Source organism: Rhea pennata, chromosome 6 (assembly GCF_028389875.1).
Source record: "Rhea pennata isolate bPtePen1 chromosome 6, bPtePen1.pri, whole genome shotgun sequence".
NCBI lineage: Eukaryota > Metazoa > Chordata > Aves > Rheiformes > Rheidae > Rhea > Rhea pennata.
In genome coordinates, this window is record NC_084668.1 from 37,215,692 (window position 1) to 37,233,851 (window position 18,160).

Genomic DNA, 18,160 nt, shown 5'->3' on the forward strand with positions numbered 1-18,160 from the left:
TTTTATTTACCAGAATACTTTCCAATTAACTCTAATAATTCTGTTTTGTGCGAGAGGAAAATTTTGGCAAAAAGTAGACTATGCAGGTCCTATTCTCCATGAGCAGAGAACAGAATCAGTGTAAGTCACAGTAAGGAAGCATTGAACTGGACACCAGGAAAAACGTTATCCTGGGAAGTATTAAGTGCTGGTTGCTTAAGTGATGGCACTGGATTTTCAGCAAATCTGTTCCTCAAAGTACCAACAAGGGATGAAATAGGTGGTGTTCATCAGTCCATATCATATCCCAGAAAGGAATGGCTTAGGTGAGTATTGGCGTTTTTCTTTAAATGCCTAGTATTAAGTGGAAGGATTGAAAGACTGTCAGAAGTATGGCTTTGGCCTTTTGGGGCATCTCTCCTTAAACTTGGTTTTATGTTTTTATATATGTTAAAAATGGAATTTCACAAGAACTCTTGAAAATTAACTGATAGTAGTGGATGTGAGTTGGTTTTCCATTCTATTCTAAGAATTATTTGTAGTGTAGCATCTTCTGATATCCTTTGGTATGTAAGGGCTAATCTAATGGTGATTAGAACTGAGAAATGTTTCCAGCAAACCTGACTTAAATTTTTGTTTAATCCTGACTTTAATCTTTGTTAAAGACAAACCTCTCTGGCTTCTAGTTGGAAACACAAGTAAATCCAGTACTGCTCTCAGACTATAATACAGGACTTTCCTGTCCTCAGGTATGGCCTGGTGCCTGAGCTGCCAGTCGCCATCCGTGCTACCTCAGTGTTGACTCTTTCGGTATGGGGCTGAGGTGGTGGTGGGGAGGGACGCCACAGAGTAACTTCACCCAGCTTCCCGTGCTCCTGCCACCCCACTCCGCTTTCTGAGAGGAGTATGCTCAAGTGATGCACTTGCTTCTGCGTTTATTATTTGCTCCCCTTGTCTCCACTTCTTGATATAAACAGGCATCTGTTCCATGCAGTATCAGACACTTCAAGGGCTTTCCCCTCTGTAGGCGCACAGAAGGAAAGTTGACCTTAAACTAACAAGCTTCCCTCCGCCCCCCCCCCCCCCCAAAAAAAAAAAAAAGCCCTTTTCAAGTCTGCCCCTTTGCAGTTGGGGTGGAACTTGGCCAGACTGTGACTTGCAGGGGCAGCCCGTGTGCACTTGGAAGCCCTGCGGGGGAGCGGAAAGGCGTGGGGAGTGGAAGGGGAGAGACGCTTCCCTGAACCGACCCGCCCTCAGCTGCTTCGCATCCTCCTCTTGCCGCGCGTTGCCGTTGCCTCGAAACTTTCTCGCGGTGCGTGGTGTATCGGAGGGAGGGAGACGCGCGAGGAGCCCTCTTGCTCCGGGGGCTTGCGGGAGGAGACGCTCGGTGCCGCCGGCGCTCGGCAGGAAGTTTGGCGCGGAGGGAGTCGCGGGCGGCGGGCCGGGCCGGGCCGGTGCCTCCCCCCTCCGCAGCGCCGCCCGCCCGCCCTTCCCGTCACCGCCTGCCGGCGCGGCTCTCGGTGCTGGGAGCTGTCCACAGAGGGAGGTGCTGAAGGCAGGGAGGAAGCAGAGGGACGCGGACATCTTCGCTCCCCCTAATTTCCTCCCTGCCTTCTGCAGCCATTTTGCACCAGCAAAGCTAAAGGAGGTGCAAGGGGGGGGGGGAGGGAGGAGGTGGACTGCAGAGGGCGGAGGGAAGCGGGTGAAGAGTTACAGAGAGCAAAGAGGCAGCTATGAGGGATCCCAGCTGGTATCTCTGCTAAGACTGGCTCACAGCTGCAGCTGTCATCAGCAACATGGTGAAAAGGAAAAGCTCAGAGGGCCAGGAGCAGGAGAGTGGCCGTGGCATCCCTCTGCCCATCCAGACCTTCCTATGGAGGCAAACCAGGTGAGAGCAGCAAGCCCTGGGTGCTTAGGATGCAGCTGCAACAGGGCAGTGGAAGTGGGGAGGGAGGGCTGGCCAGCCGCTGCCCAGTGCGGGGGGAGGAAGTGGCTGTTGCAGCTGTAACATGAAGGTATGAAATAAGCTGCTCTATACTGAGTGCAGAGAGAACAATTTGTGTGTATTGGGGGGGGGTACACTAAAGATCACTTAACCCAGAGGCAGACCCAGACAGTTTCTTGTTGATTTTAAAACACCCATGCATTTTTGTTTCTATGCACCTCTCCCCTCTTTCCTGCCCTCCCTCTCCCACTTCTAATAAGATTTAAATCAGTTGGAGTTCTGGCACCAGAAACAATGTTAGACAGTGCCACACCATACTTGCAGCTTTACTTTTATCTGTATTTGCAACAGTTCTGGAAGTGTAATCTATGCTTTGAGAGGTCAGCATGCAAACAGATACGTCAACACTTCACCCTATTTCATTGGATTGGAGAGTAATGATGTGTGAGGGGCAGGCTGAATGTATGGTTGGGCTTTATGTGCCTTCCAAATCCTGGCTGTCTCTTGTCTTGAGAGAATTCTAGACTGAAACATTGCAGGATTGTGGGGGGGGGGGGGAGAGATTAGAAGGTTTGAAGTTGTGGTTTTAAGGTTGTGGTTTTAATTAAGGCCTCAGTTGCAAAATCCCTTTATTCTGACAAGTTTCTGTGACCTCCAAGGAAAATCCTGTAAAATGGTGACCTGATTAATTGCTGCTATTATTTTCTGATTTTTCTTTGGAGGGGAATGATAGCAGAGGTGGGCGTTCCATAGCTACAGGGTACAGGCCTGCATTTCATCACAAACCTTCCAGACCAGCAGTTGTAGAGGAAAACACTTAATACACAACCGATAAATGGATCCCTAGCTCAAAATACAGGCAAGACGAAGTTCAGCATTATTTAACATGTTTTAAATGCAAAGCTATGAAGTTCAGTGATATTTAACACATTTTAAATGCAGTGCTGTGAGAAATCTATCACTGAAGTAAAATGGCTGAAAACTGTCTAATGGAGGATTTAATCTACTTTCAAGAAATGTCCTGTTCCCCATAGATAAACTGTCTCTTGGCATAGTAGTGTGGGTACTTCTGTCTTCCAGAAAAGGTAATGGTATTTTGCCAGATGCCATCAACAGGTGTCTGACTTATTTTGGCATAATATCTGTCTTTTCTTGGAGTTTCAGCTATCTTCCAGCCATGTGACATGTGGAAAAAAAATCCCCAACATAACTGAACAAAATTCATACTTTAAATGCTAGATCTCTAACATTTTTGATTTTTTTTTTCTTTCAGTGCATTTTTAAGACCTAAATTGGGGAAACAGTATGAAGCTTCCTGTGTGGTAGGTGCCTATTTGTCTTTCAACTCATACTAATAAGTAACATTCTGTGCAATTTTATCTAACTGTGATGGCCGATCAGCAGGCTTCGCAGCTTACATGAGAAGTAGATTTAGTCCATTCAGTTTGATTTATTACTTTTATCATGTGAAGGATTGGGAACCTTTCCCCATCTAGAGAATCTGGATATTATATACATCTCTAGACACAACAAAAATGTAGCCTTGAATATTAGTGATTCAACTGGCAGAGTGAGCTAAGGCAACTTGGGTCTAGACTTGCAGTCCGTTGTGTGTATACTTAATTTCAGATGAGATGAATGTGGCTTTAGTCTGTGACTAATGGAGCTTTTCAGAATTCGAGACTGAAAATATAAGAGTTTCCAACAATAGGCTTTAAACTATATATTTTTTTTTCTTATTGTGCAAGAGAAAAATACCCCATCTGTCAGAAAACAGAGGATACCTTATCTTAACAGCATAATCAAGGAGAGGTTATTATGCAGGTTATTAATAAATCTTTATTTCTAACTGTGTTCAGAATAAAATCTCAAAATTGAGTCTCTAAAGGGGCAGAAACGGAGGACATTGAGTAAATTTGAATTACATGGATATCTAGGAAACCTTAAAATTCCTTGAACTGTTGCTGATCTTTGGGTGACTTAAAGTACATTAAGTAATTGCAGCCGAACTTGACAGACTGGAAAAATGCAGTCTGGACATGTATCTTAATAGTTGAAAGTAGCTAGGTCTCTCTGCAGCAATTTTCTGGCTCATTTTTCATAAGATGTTAAGCTGGAGAAGCCCTAACCACTACTGACTAATCTTCTTCTAAGAAAGGTCTAAATTTTTTAGTGTTATTGCTAGATGGCAAATACAGATAGAAGCCTGCTGTCTCAGTGTGTTGATGGGCAAAACGCATTGCAGTTTTGCCGTGTGGAGCTCAGAACATGATTGCTGGTTATACTGTTGACAGCTCCTGGCTGTACAAGGGATACAAAATGGAGCTTGTTGCCTCATACCCTTCCAGGAGCCTCGGGAACGTGCAGGGCCTGTGCCTCCTCATACCAGTGTTCTGAGGCTGTGGTCCCACCTGTGAGATCAGGTTACTGTTGGATAGAGGGACAGAGCTGCCCTCTGCATGGGTTCGCCTTGATGCAGCAACCTGTGAATCTGTGATATTCTTGGGCTTAATGCTATGCTGTATTGGCAACAGCTCTTGCTCTATCTCCACAGCGTGAGTCTAAAGGCACCTTTCTCTTATAAGCACGTATCAGAATTTTCAAGGCGTAAAAAGTACAAAAACAACATAAATCACTTCCTTTAGGTGAAGGAAAAGGAGCTTTAAAACCTTTGGGAAGAAGGGGACTGCTGGTGCTGGGCGGGCCTACAGCTAGTACCAGGACAGTGCAGCAACACCTGCGTCTAAGGCTTGGAGGCTTCCTTCCGTCCTTCAGCTGGTTGCCTTGGATTACCCAGCTGCCTCTGTGCCAGCGGAGTTACAGCTGCATATTTACATTCTGTAGGCTTTGCCCAAAGCCTCACTTGCAGTTTTGAGGTCTGGCAGCTTTGGCACTGATGAGCTCAGAGTTTTTATTTAAAACTAGTCCCAACTTTGTGACCTAAGGGCTGCGGTGTCATGCTGTGGTAGAAACCCTAATGCCTAAAGGAGGAGGGGCACTTAGTGTTTACCTCTTCTCCTTTCTCCTTATTTCCTTAATCAGAATTGTTTACAACAAACACAGACTGTTTCCACATCTGGAAAAGATTTGGAATTGCTAAAGGCTCTTGTCAGTTATGTATAGGTCTTGCAGATATAAACACGGGATTTTGATGCAACCGTAACTAATTTGCATGAAAATCCAGTGCACTTTTCGCTTGGTTGAAAGAGAACTTGATCCTTCTCCAGTTCTTAACACAATCATTAACTATGATACAAAACCTCCAAAGGTGGAGCTTAATTTTGAGTAATTGATGGGATGCAGCCTGAGCTGTTATATCTGCCATTTTCTTCTGTTCACCCATTACTCCCATCCACGGCACAGGAATGCCTGCCCGCATCAACTCCTTCCATATTATCCTCTGGAGTATCAGTGCTGTGCATGTGGGCGACACAAAGTTTATGGAACTTGACATGTAGTCAGCTTGTTTCCTGAAGCATCAAGCTGATTATCTGACATCACTGTATTGACTAACATACCTAAAAACACTTCACATGTTGTGGTCTGTCCTTTTGAGAAGTTTGACCAAAATGATTTTAGGCATGTTTATAGGCTGTTAATTGTCTGACAATGCATACAGCAACATTGTGCAGTATTCTGTTGTTTCTTACCTCTAAACCTGCTGCAGTAGAATGTGCTAATATTGCTCGTTGAGAAAGCAAAAGCATGAGGCCTAGATTCAGTAGGTATAGGGTCTGGTCTGTTACAGCAGATTGCATTGGTTGTCTGAGCTTTATTTAACGTGACAAGATTGTGTTTGTGTGTGGGGGGGTAGAATGCAGAGGTATCGCTGTATGCTTTATAATTTTTAATATTTAAAACCTATCCCTCTCGCTTTGTTTTCCTTAACCTGAACTGCTGCGCTGGCTTAAATTGATCCATGAATATAGGCCTTATACTAGAAGTTAATAATCTTCTCCCTTCCCTTCCCCATTTTCTTGCTCTATCTGAATGCTCTTGAGTCTCTGTATAGTTTTCCCTTCTTCCTTTTCCCCTGTTCTGAAGGTCTTCTGCTTTTAACATATGAATCTTCTAAAGTATATCACTTACAGATTTGATTCATGTTCAGAAGTGTATGAGTGGTAGACAAAGCTAATCCTTTTGATAAGGTGGAGGGAAGGACTCAAGGGTATGTTTTTAACTTATACACTGATTGTATTGGGCATAGAAGAACCCAGATGCTTTTTGGAGAAACCTGCAAATTTAAAGCTTCCCAGAGTCTTAACTGTCTAGTGGGCATTCAGGGGCCTGGCTGACCCTCGTGCTTCCTAGTGCCATCTGTAGCAGGTACATCTTCCCTGGGTTTAAAGCAGAAAAATATCGTATGACTTGAGCAAACCTGTATAGGAGATCCATGGCAAAGACAGACTAGAAGCTGCTCTTTCCTTCTATCTGGCTTATCTAGGTTTAAGCTACCTCTTTCCTCTCCAGCAGGCAAGTGACGTACAGGCTGACCCTGGTCACGAGGTATTTGACAGCCCCTTTAGCTCTCAATTGAGAGGAGGGTAAAATAGCAGCAGCAGTGGGAATGCTGCCAGACAAGACTGATTGCTATTCCCTGTACATCAAGTACTGATGAAGTGCCAGATGACATCATCAGGCTCACAGAAAGAAATGCTAGTATAAATAACTTGGAGGGAGCTGTGCAGCTGCACACACATGTATGTGTACACACAAACCCACCTACCCACCTGCCATGAGCAAGGGCAGCACTGCTGTCGGGACAGGCCTTTCTCCAGCCAAGGCAGGAGGCTTTCCTCTTTGTTATCTTGGCTGATGGTCCTTAGCCTCCTTTGGCACGTGGGGTGCTGCAGTCGTTGACTAACCTGCTGCAGGTAGGTGACTTGTTTTCTTAGCCAAGTGGCAACTCTGAGACTGCAGCTTCAGACCTATTCTTATCAGTACAATATCACTTTTCTGACTGACTTACAGGAAGCTTACTTCAGACAATCTTAGTCACTTCACTGGAGCATGTAACACCCCTCAGCTGTAGCAGTAGTTGCTTTGGTCATGCAAGGTGGAAATTGGGTCTTTCACCTTAATGTCTGTATATTCTCTGTACATATCTGAAAGAATAGAGCCAGTCCAGACCAGAAAAGATTCTCTAGAGGAGCAAATGATAACCTGTAGCCCTGCATCCTGAATGTCTGGCCTAGGCAGAGACTGCTGGGAGCTGAATCTCTGTGGAGAACTTGAGGCGAATCCCATGAGAACACTTATCTGAAGAACTGAATGTTGCTGTTGGGCTGCTTGTGGTAGTCATTATCAGTATTGGGACTGACTTTTAACCAGGTCCCATGCTGATAGGTACATACATAACAGCAATTTTGTACCAACTAGTGCCTCTAGTGTACAGAGGCGCTCAGTGGTTTCCATACATAGAATCTGTCTTAAGATTTTTCTGGCAAGCTACAGCCCTTCTATCTCAGATGCTTGTGATCACAGATGCTGCTCCAGAGTCTAACTGGGCTAAAGAAATTAACCCAGCTTCCTACTCAAGCCAGAAGTGAACAGAGGAATCTGGTGGCTAGCCCCATAGGAAAAGCTGCATGTGGCTCAGAAACCTGAAATATTGGATGAATACAAGCTTAATTTTTAAAATAAGTAATCCTCTTGAATTTCTGAAATATTCAGAGTGTAAGCCACAGTTTCCAGAAGCTCCTTGAGGACTTGTTCTCTAATGCCATTGAGGTACTGGAAAATATAACCTTTAATGGAAAGCCACAGTGACAATGTCTTCTGTCACTCAGGGTGGTTCCCAACAGATCTCTGACCATAACAGTGATTTGGCTTTTCCTTTCTGTGATCTGATGCTTTCCTTCCTGGTGCCGAGAAGCATACATTACTGCAACCTAATCCATGTCCTGTTATTTTTGACCAACCTCAGTGAAGTCAGCCTTTTTGTCCACATGTTATAGTTAATGCCCCCTGGTTTCAGCCATTGCTCCGTAAAGAAACTTGATTGAGTTTTCTGGCATGAAACTGGGGTTTTCTGCTGGGTGGGGAGTGTGACTTTCCACGGAGTTGTATTTACTGGCAGATCTCACACTTCTCATTGATACCTCCTCAGGTTCAATTTACATTGCTGCAAGCTTGGTCTCTATAGGCACACTCAGTACGGCCAGTTTCTACTTCCCTTATTGTCTTTGCCTGTTGCTTCTGGGGAGGTTCTGTCTTAGCCTGTAAATACAGACAAATGCATGTTTGTCTGCCTCCAAGCTGACCAGAGCAGAGCCAGCTGTTCCAGGGGTGCAGTAAAGCTACATTAGTGCAGCACTATGTTTGACTTACCAAATCCTGCCTCTCAGTAGAGAGGCTCATATCTGTCTACACCGGTGGATGTGGCTGTGACTTGAAAGAACAAATGTGCAAAACTGCTTGGATATGCAGGAGAATATGTGACTGGTCGGTACTCCATGTGTTGGAGTGGATGGTCATTTAAGAGGACTAGATGATGATTGCTGCCCTTCTTGCTTTCTTACTTTCTGATTATGACTAATTTGATCAGTGCCATGCTCCTTTTCACAGGAAAAAAATTCTTATGATTAGTGTTGAAGGATAAGCTTTATGAATCTGAGGTGAGGGTATTTGAAGCATCCACTAGGTCACAAATGCCTACAGTTACTTGTTTGCCCTAAGTCTAATGAAATTGGTGAAACAATTTGTGAATGAGTGGAGTGCCAGGAGGCTAATCTAGAGAATGGCAAGAACATGCAGTATCAGTAATATGTTTCTTAGCTTTAGGAACCTCAGTATAGGAGTGTAACTGCTTTTGTGACCTATAATGAGATCTTTGCACCTGGTCAGAGGAAGCACTTATCAAAACAGTTGGAGCAACTAGCAGTAAAGAACTTCCTTGGGGATTTCAAAGGCAGTCTGTTTTGTGTTGCTCGAGGCAAAAATAACGAATCCAGTACAGCCATCAGCTCTTTTAAGTGTTCACAAAACTACTACTTCATGGCTCACCGACAGATCTTGTGCGCTGATTATTTTTTGTGGCAGGGCGTGAAAACGTTTCCTAAGGCACCTGTGCCTTTTTAATGGGTTGCCCTTTATGTTACACTTAACTGAAAGAGAATAGAGTATGTGCATATATATGTGTGTGTCTATGTGTGTCGGGTGGGGGGGAGGGGGGAAGGAATGTATTGAGAACTCGGGTCCACAAATGAAGACTTGAATTAGCTCCTGTGACTTCCAACAGGATTTATGGTGTTTCAGATTAATAGCCAGCACAACTGCAGGTCTGGCTTGATCTCGGTACTTATTTATATGCATGTAATGCCTGCTTTAATTCTTTTTATTAGAGAAAAATATATTGAGTGACCCATTTATTTCTTGGTCAAGTACATTCATATGTCTGAGCTTTAGTGACAGTCTTTGTCTTTCAGGACAAAAGACTGACCCTAAAGAATGATATAATGAAAGCATACAGATTATGAGTTTTTAATGCAACATGTCGCGTGTCCTAGAAGGCATGTGCAGGAATATATATATGGTGTCTTTTTTCTTTTTTGCTCCTTGAAGTCTTTCGAAAGAGTTTTAGTAGAAAACAAGCTGCACGGCCTTTCTCCAGCTCTCTCCGAAGCCATCCAGAGCATTTCTCGCTGGGAACTAGTCCAAGCTGCGCTCCCACATGTGCTGCACTGCACTGCGACGTTGCTCTCCAACCGAAACAAGCTAGGTTAGTGCTCATTTGAGTTTGATTTTCCCTGTTGTTGAAATTAACAGTCAAAGCATCACAGACTGATTCTCAGGGTGCCACACAACAAATTCTAAATTATATGTTAGTTCATGCTGTGGGCTACATCTCTTGATCTGTTCTCATTTATAGCAGGTAAACTGGGGGAGCTTCCTCAGTGAAGTTAATGGACCTCTACTAGCCTTAGAAGTTATGAGCTTAACAGTCAAATTAGTCCAATAATGTTTTGCTAGTTATTTTCTAAATTTACTAGAACTAGCTTTAGCATAGGCCTTGCCACCTAACAAGAATGTGTATTTCCTTCAAGACATGGTGCAGTGTCCAATTGCAGCAGGTACTTTTAATAACTTTTTTTTATTCTCTCTCCCAGAATAAAGTAGTTGATTTTTCAATTATGATCCTCAGCAGAAAAGCCAGTCAGTCAGCTGGGATAGGTCCAGGTCTAAATCCAACATGCTTTACAAGTCTTTTACTGATTACTGATTTCAACAGAAGTTTGCATTGTGAGGCACACTAGTAGGTAATGTTAACAGGACATGGTTCTGGCAGCTTGCAGTGCTCACTTGCATTTTGTTTTTGTTCAGTAGGGTCAAACAGATAAGATTTTCAAGCCACCATCTTTTAAGACCACTGTATGTCTGTGCATGCAGTTGCCATGCAACTGACACTTCAGGGATTGAACTGTAAGTGCTGTGAAGTGAATGGAGACTTAAATCAGGAGTTTTTGAATACAACTTAACAGAATGCTAATACTTTTAGTGGTAGAACTTTAGTTTTCAGGATTGCACCAGGAAGTTGGATGGCTGCTTAGTTTTCTATGTGGCTCTGAAATTCTAAGCAGTACCACGAGTGGAAAACTTGTGAGATACTGTGTTGTCTTTTTCCATCCAGGACATCAAGATAAGCTTGGAGTAGCTGAGACGAAGCTTCTTCACACTCTTCACTGGATGCTGCTGGAGGCCCCTCAGGACTGTAGCAATGACCGGTTTGGAGGAGATAGAGGTTCCAGCTGGGGAGGAAGCAGTAGTGGCTTTATCCACCAGATTGAAAACCAGGGATCACCAGGACATCCCCAGCACAGCACCACGAATGATGATGAAGAGAATAACAGAAGGAGATTCTTCCAGAACTCCATGGCCACAGTGGAGCTTTTTGTATTTCTCTTTGCTCCTCTAGTCCACAGGATTAAAGTAAGTGGAACACTGATAAGGTAGTTGTGCGAAGACATGTCTGGGAAGTTAAAGAGAATGATTCTGGTCTTATGGTTGTTTTAGGTCCTGTAACTGACCAGGTAATTCAGTGTACAGCATTCCTTGGGCTAAAACTGCAGATGCTTTAGTACATTGGGACAATACCACTGCCATAAGGAATAATTCCAGTGACATGAGCAATTGTCACAGCATTAGGCAGACACAAAGGCAAAATATCTGAAGTGAAACATTTTTCATCCCTTAGGAATGTCAAAGGTCTGTGGCTCTTGTGAAGACTTTGGGAGCCTGAGACCTGCAGAAAGGACTGTGAGCTTTAGCTTGCTCCAGTGGTTTTTCAGACATTGCTCAGAAGTGCCTTGCTAGCTTTTCAGGATTTCCACCATGGAGCTGCCAGTGAGGTTTGTTGTTGTTGTCATTACTAATCATCTTGATGCTAATTACCAGGAATGTGTGATAGTGGTATAAGCATGGCAGTGGCAGAGGTAATTAAGAATTCTTTTGTTCTGAAGTTGGAAGCAGGCTGCAGGCTTCCTGTCTGCCAAAGTCCCTCTCTTCGTTTTATGCTGAGTGCATCAGCTTTGCAGAGCTGTGTAATGAGATGTTTTCTGCATGCTCTGACTCCTGCCTCCTGTCTTCAGCATCTCTGGAGGACTGCTGCCTTTCAGCCTTTGCATTTTCAGCTAGGCCTCAGAAGAGAAACTGGCCCTGGAAAGTAGGTGCTCAGGAGAAGTCTGGAAAAGAAAAGAAAAAACACTTTGAATAGCTTCCCTCTGCCTCTGTCAAACCTCTCTAAAAGTATGATCAGCTCCTAAAAGAGACATTATAATTGGCTACGCTGGCAGGAGAATACTTGCACAGCAGAGCATGATTTGGTATAAGTATGTTACTAGGAGCAAGGCAACCAGAGTTGTGCCCTGTTAGTTGCCCACCCATTTTTCACACTGTAATGGTCCCTTTCTGTTTGTTTGCGCAGGTGTACAAAGGCAGTTAGAGTAAAATCAGTCTAGGAAAGAGAAATATTATCCAGTAAGAAACAGTATTTTTCCCTTTGTTTACCAATAGCTTTATTAATAGCTGACATAAGTGTTCCATCTTTCTCTGGGGATGAAGCAGAGGCAGTGATGCAGGATGTCTGTGCTAACCCTGCTTTGTGTGCTGCAACAGTTGAAGGAGATAAAGTACAGTAGAGAACGCATAGTCTTTCAGCTAGGACAGGTGAAAGTTGGTTTAGAAAGCTAGATTCTTCCCCTGCTTTTACTATTGAGTTCCTGTGCAGTGTTACTCAGTTCATTTAGCCCAAGCATTTCATACATGTTTACTAGTTTCCCAGTTTCTCTGTAAGCTATTTGAACTGCTGGGATATGACGGGATGAAATGTTGAGTTGGGCTGCGCTTTGAATGAATGAAATGAAATTGGAGGCAGGCCATGACTATCCAAGATTGGGTTCCCAGTTTTTTATATTAGTCCTTCTGAGGGTTAGTTTCCCATTTTCAGAATTAGGTTAATAACAGTATTTCAGTTTCACCTTGAAAAAATGTGGAAAATATCCATGAATCTTTGAGATACTGCAGTGATGAACACTGGAAAAAAACATGAAAATGGGCCCCTTCTGTCATGAAAGCAAGGCTCAAAAAAGATGAGGTAAGTGAGGCGTATAACTTAGTTCACTGTCAGTTGTCTCTTCTGCGTTTCGGGGAGACAAAGGTCTCTGTGGAAGAATACTATCTGATCAGATAACTAAAATAATGGATGTGCTCAAAGATGACAACAAATGTTTGTACAGGCAGCCTTGAATGCTGGGGTTTTCTGACTTCTGAGGATTTGCGTATTTAGTAACATGTTCTTTAACATAGGTGTTCGGAGGGTCTGAGGAGGGGGAGATGGCATGTAATCCTGTAATACGTAACTGTAGTGAAAAGTGTTGGTGTGCCACCAAAAGCTATCAATACAGAGCAAAATTGCAACATTTACGTTACTGCAACTATTTCCAAAAATATTGTGAGGTTCTCCTGAGTAAAAATAATAATTAAAAAAACAATAAGCTCAGTTTGTGACAAAGCTTAGGAGGGGACAAGCTCTATGAGCCCCTTCTAATGAGAGGAGATTTTTTTTTTTAAAAAAAAAGAGAATAGAAGGCCTGGGAAGCTGCAAGCCATCAAGTCGTACTGTTCCTTTACCTCTGTCTGCACCGCAGACTTGAACCACTGAGGCTTATGAAGCTGTGCCAACAGAAGAAGCTGGTGTAGCTATAATTATGCTGTCAGAACTGTGCCATTAACAGTGTTTGTGATGGCTTGTGGGGGGCAGTTGAGCTACAAACACCAATGATTCCTAATGTAGATCTGGTAGGTTTGTTCAAGTAAGTGCATACCTGTACATTAATCCTGCTAAGGTTCACCTGTGTGCTAATTTATGTGATTTTTCGCTATTCGCATGTATAAAATGATGATGGCACAAGTCTAGTACCAACTGACATTTCTCGAGTAGCAATAGTGTTACCGTTAATAACAGCAGTATTGTATACTGGTATTCCATATTAATTTGTAGCATGTTTTGTGTTTCCTCAACTTTTAACCAATATTTTAGTGTTCTTGCTCTCTTTGGGTAAGAAGTTTGGGTCTCAGACTTTTGCTTGCTAAGGTTAAGTTGAGGTTGAATACTACATATAGAATTATTATATATGGCCAGAAAGGATAATGAGATTTTTGCATAGAAGTAGCCTTTTCTCTGGTAGCTTAAGGTCCTGGGAAAAACAAGGTTTATTAACTACAGTGGCAGTTTCACCAAAAAGAAAAAAAGCTTCTTGCATAGCTTTCTATAGAGATTTTCATATTGTTTTTTTTAATAGCTATACTTATCTGAGTAGTGTTTGTGGCCACTGAGTTAGCCTACAAGGACAATAGTAAAGCAATCAATATTACTTGTATCTTGTAAGGTCTGTGCCTCAGAAAGACAGTCCTTTCAAACTGGAAACAATAGTCTTTTGTCTGGGCTGGTATGATACAACCTCTGTATGTTTTTGTAGGAATCTGACCTGACATTTCGGTTGGCTAGCGGCCTTGTTATTTGGCAGCCTATGTGGGAACACAGGCAGCCTGAAGTTTCTGCCTTCAACGCCCTGGTTAAACCAATCAGGAACATCATTACAGGTCTGTGACTACTATGGTAGTAATGCAGGTATTGAGAACTGGGATCTCTCTCCCTTGGCTGATGCTGCTGTGTGTTGTGTAGCCGTCGTATATGAGGACTATGCTAATATTGCAGGAACTGGTTAAACCTTCAGGTGGTAGTTTAAGGCTATTTTGCCTGAGTCAATCAACATTTGCACAATATTTAAATAAAAGATGGGAGAGAAATCCTTTGCTCTTTAGTAGAGTCACTTCCTGTTGACCTTGTCTCTGTTTGCTATCTGTTCCTTAGGTGCTAAGAAAGGTAGAAGCTGTATCTAGCCCCAGTCTAATACTGGTGGGAAAGGCTTATCTAAACTGGCAATGGACCTATTAACAGTGAAGAACACACAGGAAACAGTATAGGTTCTCTTCCTACCTAAATTAGAATTATGAAATTAAACAAGGTAATTTCGAAAGGCCCTGAGATTGATGACTTAGGGTGTGGATTTGCTTTTGCATACTGGAAGGGGTTCCTCCTCATTTGTATGTCAGCTGTAGCAAGATTGGAGTAGGATCCATAGGCTTCCCAAGCCTTTGTGTCCTGTCTAGTTCTCCCATAAAATCTTCTTTGCTGTTATATTACACAATAATTTTGCATGGTTCCTACAAGTTAGTGAATTGTAAGTGCGCTGGGTGTATCACTGTGGCATTGCTCATTCTCAGTATTTCACTAGTTAGCCAAATCAGATTTTTTTGTTGTGACAAGGTATTTTGGATACCACCATTTATTTTGCTAGCCTTTGGGACAATCCAGAACTAGAAAGACTGAAGTTTTCCAACTGCTTTGAAATAGTCTTTGACATGTAGGCCTACCTTTCTCCAGTAGGCTTCACCCTCTGGAAATAAGAATAGGATTTCAGTGCTGGAACTAACAGAAGCAATTAGTCCTAAATTTTCTTGAACCATTGGAATTTTTTCTGTGGGTCTGGGATGTGATGAGAAGTAAAACTTCAGAAATAAAGTCTGAAACTGAAAATGTTTTTAAAACATAGCAGAATATTTTATACAGAACTGTAATAGAATATGGAATGAGCTGCTTTATGCCATGGGAGAGCCTAGTATCTTAGCATTGTTGTCTCAGTTTGGGACGAAAAAGGTTAATTTACTTAAATTTTTCCTTCAAACCAGAAATGCAAAAAACTTTACTTCAGAAGCTTTACAATGTTTTGTTTGGAGAGAGTTTGATAAGTTGCATCTGAATACCTTGCTATGTGGCAGAATTTCAGGAATTATGATTCTAGTCCCTGCAATGTCCTTGTTTTTCTATGGTATCACTGATAAGACTTTCAGTATGACATTCATGATGCAGAAGTTGTTCACACTGGAATTCACAATACAGTCTGTGAGATGTGGACTAGAAAAGGAGATGAATGTATAGGAGAAAAGGAGGAGGCAGATCTCTAAAAGACAAGGCACTGTTACACACTAGGAAGGCACTACTCAATGTCAGATGGACTTAGCATTACATTCAAATTTGAATTTTATTTTTAAAGGAACAATGACTTTCTGTAAATGATGTTGATAATGCAGGAGAAGAATTGTGGAAAAATTAAAACTGTTTTTGCGTGTGTGTGTGGTATTGTGTGTGTGTGTGTTTTCTGCTCTTAATGGTTGCAGCTAATGGCTAAGAAGTCTGTCACAACATAGAGATGATGTTTTGTTTTGTCTTTTTTTTTCTAGTGGGCACATGGTTTATCTTTTCAGTTGGTATGGCCTAAGTATTAGAGAAGTTTACTGAAGTAGATTCCTTCTTGTTTTCTTTTATCAGCTAAGAGAAGTTCTCCTACCAACAATAGGACTGTGACTTGTGAATCCCCTAATCTGGACACTGGACATACAGAGGTAAATTCAGGGCTAAGGTTAAACGAGCTAACATAGGAAGCTGTAGGGTGGCAGTGGGGGGCGGGGAGGGGTAAAGAAAATTGGAGGGGGGGGAGGATGGCAGAAGTCTTTCTCATTCAAATGTTGAAACAGTGCTTGCAGTTACTACCCTCAGTTATTCCACGTTCAGAAATTCCAGTTGCTTCTGTGGCCCACCTTCCCACTTGCAGTTTCTCATAGCTCTCCAGAAGGCTCCCAGCACTACCTGCAGAGGAACCAAAGGCATCTGGATCTTCTTAGTCATATTCTAACTTACAGGATTGGTGCTTATCTTTTCTTATTTTCTTGGGTAAGAGCCTAGCACTTTGAAGTTCCAGACTTGATCAGTTTCTCATGGTGTTACAGTATAAGTAATAGTCAGGTATAGACAAACTGCAGTAAGAAAGCTAATATGGAAGAGATTATGATGTTTATGTATCAATTTCCTTTTATTAAAACTATCCAAAGGGACTGCAAGTGGTCTGCGAGACAACCCAGCCAGATTCTGTACCTCCAAAGGCTACTGTTTCAGCATGTCATCGTGGAAATTCCTTGGATGGAAGCATATCCTCCCAAACGTCTCAGGAGAGAGGTGCCCCACATCCCAGGTACAGACCCCTTCAGCAGAAAATTAGGATCATATAACCCAATGATAATCTCCACAGAAGTCCAAATCTTCGATCTGCTGTTATCTCTATACCTCGAAGGTGCTACATTGCTTAGCTCAAGCTCTTAATTTAACAAATGTCAGTTCTAACATCTGAGTGATGAACAAGATGGTGACGCTTGATATTCCACTTGATATTCAATGCTACTTTCATTGGAGAAATCTCCAGTTGGACTGATGTGGCAGTTTCTTTGATCTTTCTAATATGTTAGTTTGTCATAATCAAAGAGGCTAAAAACCTGCAGTTCCAGCCCTCCCTAGCTGGATTCAGCCTCAGAGGCTAGTATCTTTTCTGTCTTCCTTCTTCTTTTCTCTGTTGCCTTTGTAACGCCTATTTACTGTGGATTTGGGCAGGTAAAGATAGAGCTAGATCTTCAGTAGTGCTGGATGCTCGCTGGTGTCATGAAGAAAATGAAGCTGCTGACTACGTAACACTTTCGGGGGGTGGAGAGGGAGAAAAGCCTTGGCTGTGTTTTTAGTCTTTATAGATTCAAGAGTTTGTATGAAACTCCTCTTAAATTTTGGTTCTGGTGCTTAGCTCCTTTGGGAAATGTCATTATCTACCACACTCAATAGTTTGATTACAGAAACAGAAGAAATGTAGGATGGAGTGGGATTCTGAATATGATCTAGAAACAGCTCTAACTGATTACTCAATGGAGGTTTGATGCACCATTTTGTTACTGGAGAGGGCAAAGCTATTCTCCATGGTTCTGATCCTGTTAGGAAGCTTCCCTTTTCTATCAGGCCTGCTGCCAGTTCTGGGTATTTATTAGTTTGTATTAGCGTGAGCCAGTGAAAGTGAAGTTGGGCGGCTGGTTCTCAGAATTGCCTTTCTGTGTATGTGAACACTGCTGCTCAGAGTGTGCACAGACATAAAAGGAAAAAAAAAAAACAGTCCCTTAAGAAGACAGAATCAGGTGATCAATTTGTCAAGCTCGGTCTGGTCGTTGCTATGGAGATGAAGCTTCAGACAGGCTTTGAAGAACGTGTCATTATGTCTCCTCATTTGCAGGACTCATTGATCAGTTAAAACTGTACAGGGAGCTTTGGTTGCCAAGCAACAGACAGCTAGGGAACAAATGTTTACTCCACTTACGGACAGGCAGCTGCTGTATTCCTTTGTCCTTGGGCCCAGAGTGGAAGGAAGGCTGCTTTCCCCTCCCTCTGCAGTCACAGGCAACCGAGAGCTGATAGAATGAACACTAGGTTTTGTTCTAAACGAAGCACGGATTTTGATTATTAGCATCTCAGATGCTTCTTAAGATTCCTCTGATCCTGGGATCCCTGCTCCTCTCAGTGAAATTCTCCATTTATAGATGATACAGTTTAACACTGGAGAGCAATTAAATCTGCAGCCCTTTATTCAGCGGCTGCCTTGAACACTCTGCCTTGGAAATAGACTTCAATGACAAATACTTCATAAGGAGAACATGCCTTGCTTCAGGCTGTGTTGTGCCTTGAGTATGCCTGTGCTCCATACAGGAAAACACAAAATACTGTTCATACACAGACACTGATCTGGGTCTTGCAGTATGACTGGGGAGCTATGCATCATCCTTTACATTTATTATTGAGGTAATGAGCTT

General features: G+C 42.6%; 1 protein-coding gene across 3 annotated transcripts in view; it reads left to right on the plus strand.

Moving 5' to 3' along the window:
• The first annotated feature begins 1,775 nt into the window (after nucleotides 1–1,775).
• UNC80 (unc-80 homolog, NALCN channel complex subunit) overlaps nucleotides 1,776–18,160 on the plus strand; it is a 134,680-nt gene continuing 118,295 nt past the window's right edge. For all 3 annotated transcript variants that reach the window (XM_062578655.1, XM_062578654.1, XM_062578656.1), the window contains exons 1-7: nucleotides 1,776–1,867; nucleotides 3,198–3,246; nucleotides 9,488–9,644; nucleotides 10,554–10,852; nucleotides 13,900–14,023; nucleotides 15,813–15,886; nucleotides 16,373–16,512. In XM_062578655.1, the coding sequence (XP_062434639.1) occupies nucleotides 1,776–1,867; nucleotides 3,198–3,246; nucleotides 9,488–9,644; nucleotides 10,554–10,852; nucleotides 13,900–14,023; nucleotides 15,813–15,886; nucleotides 16,373–16,512 (935 nt within the window). The remainder of the gene's footprint in view (nucleotides 1,868–3,197; nucleotides 3,247–9,487; nucleotides 9,645–10,553; nucleotides 10,853–13,899; nucleotides 14,024–15,812; nucleotides 15,887–16,372; nucleotides 16,513–18,160) is intronic.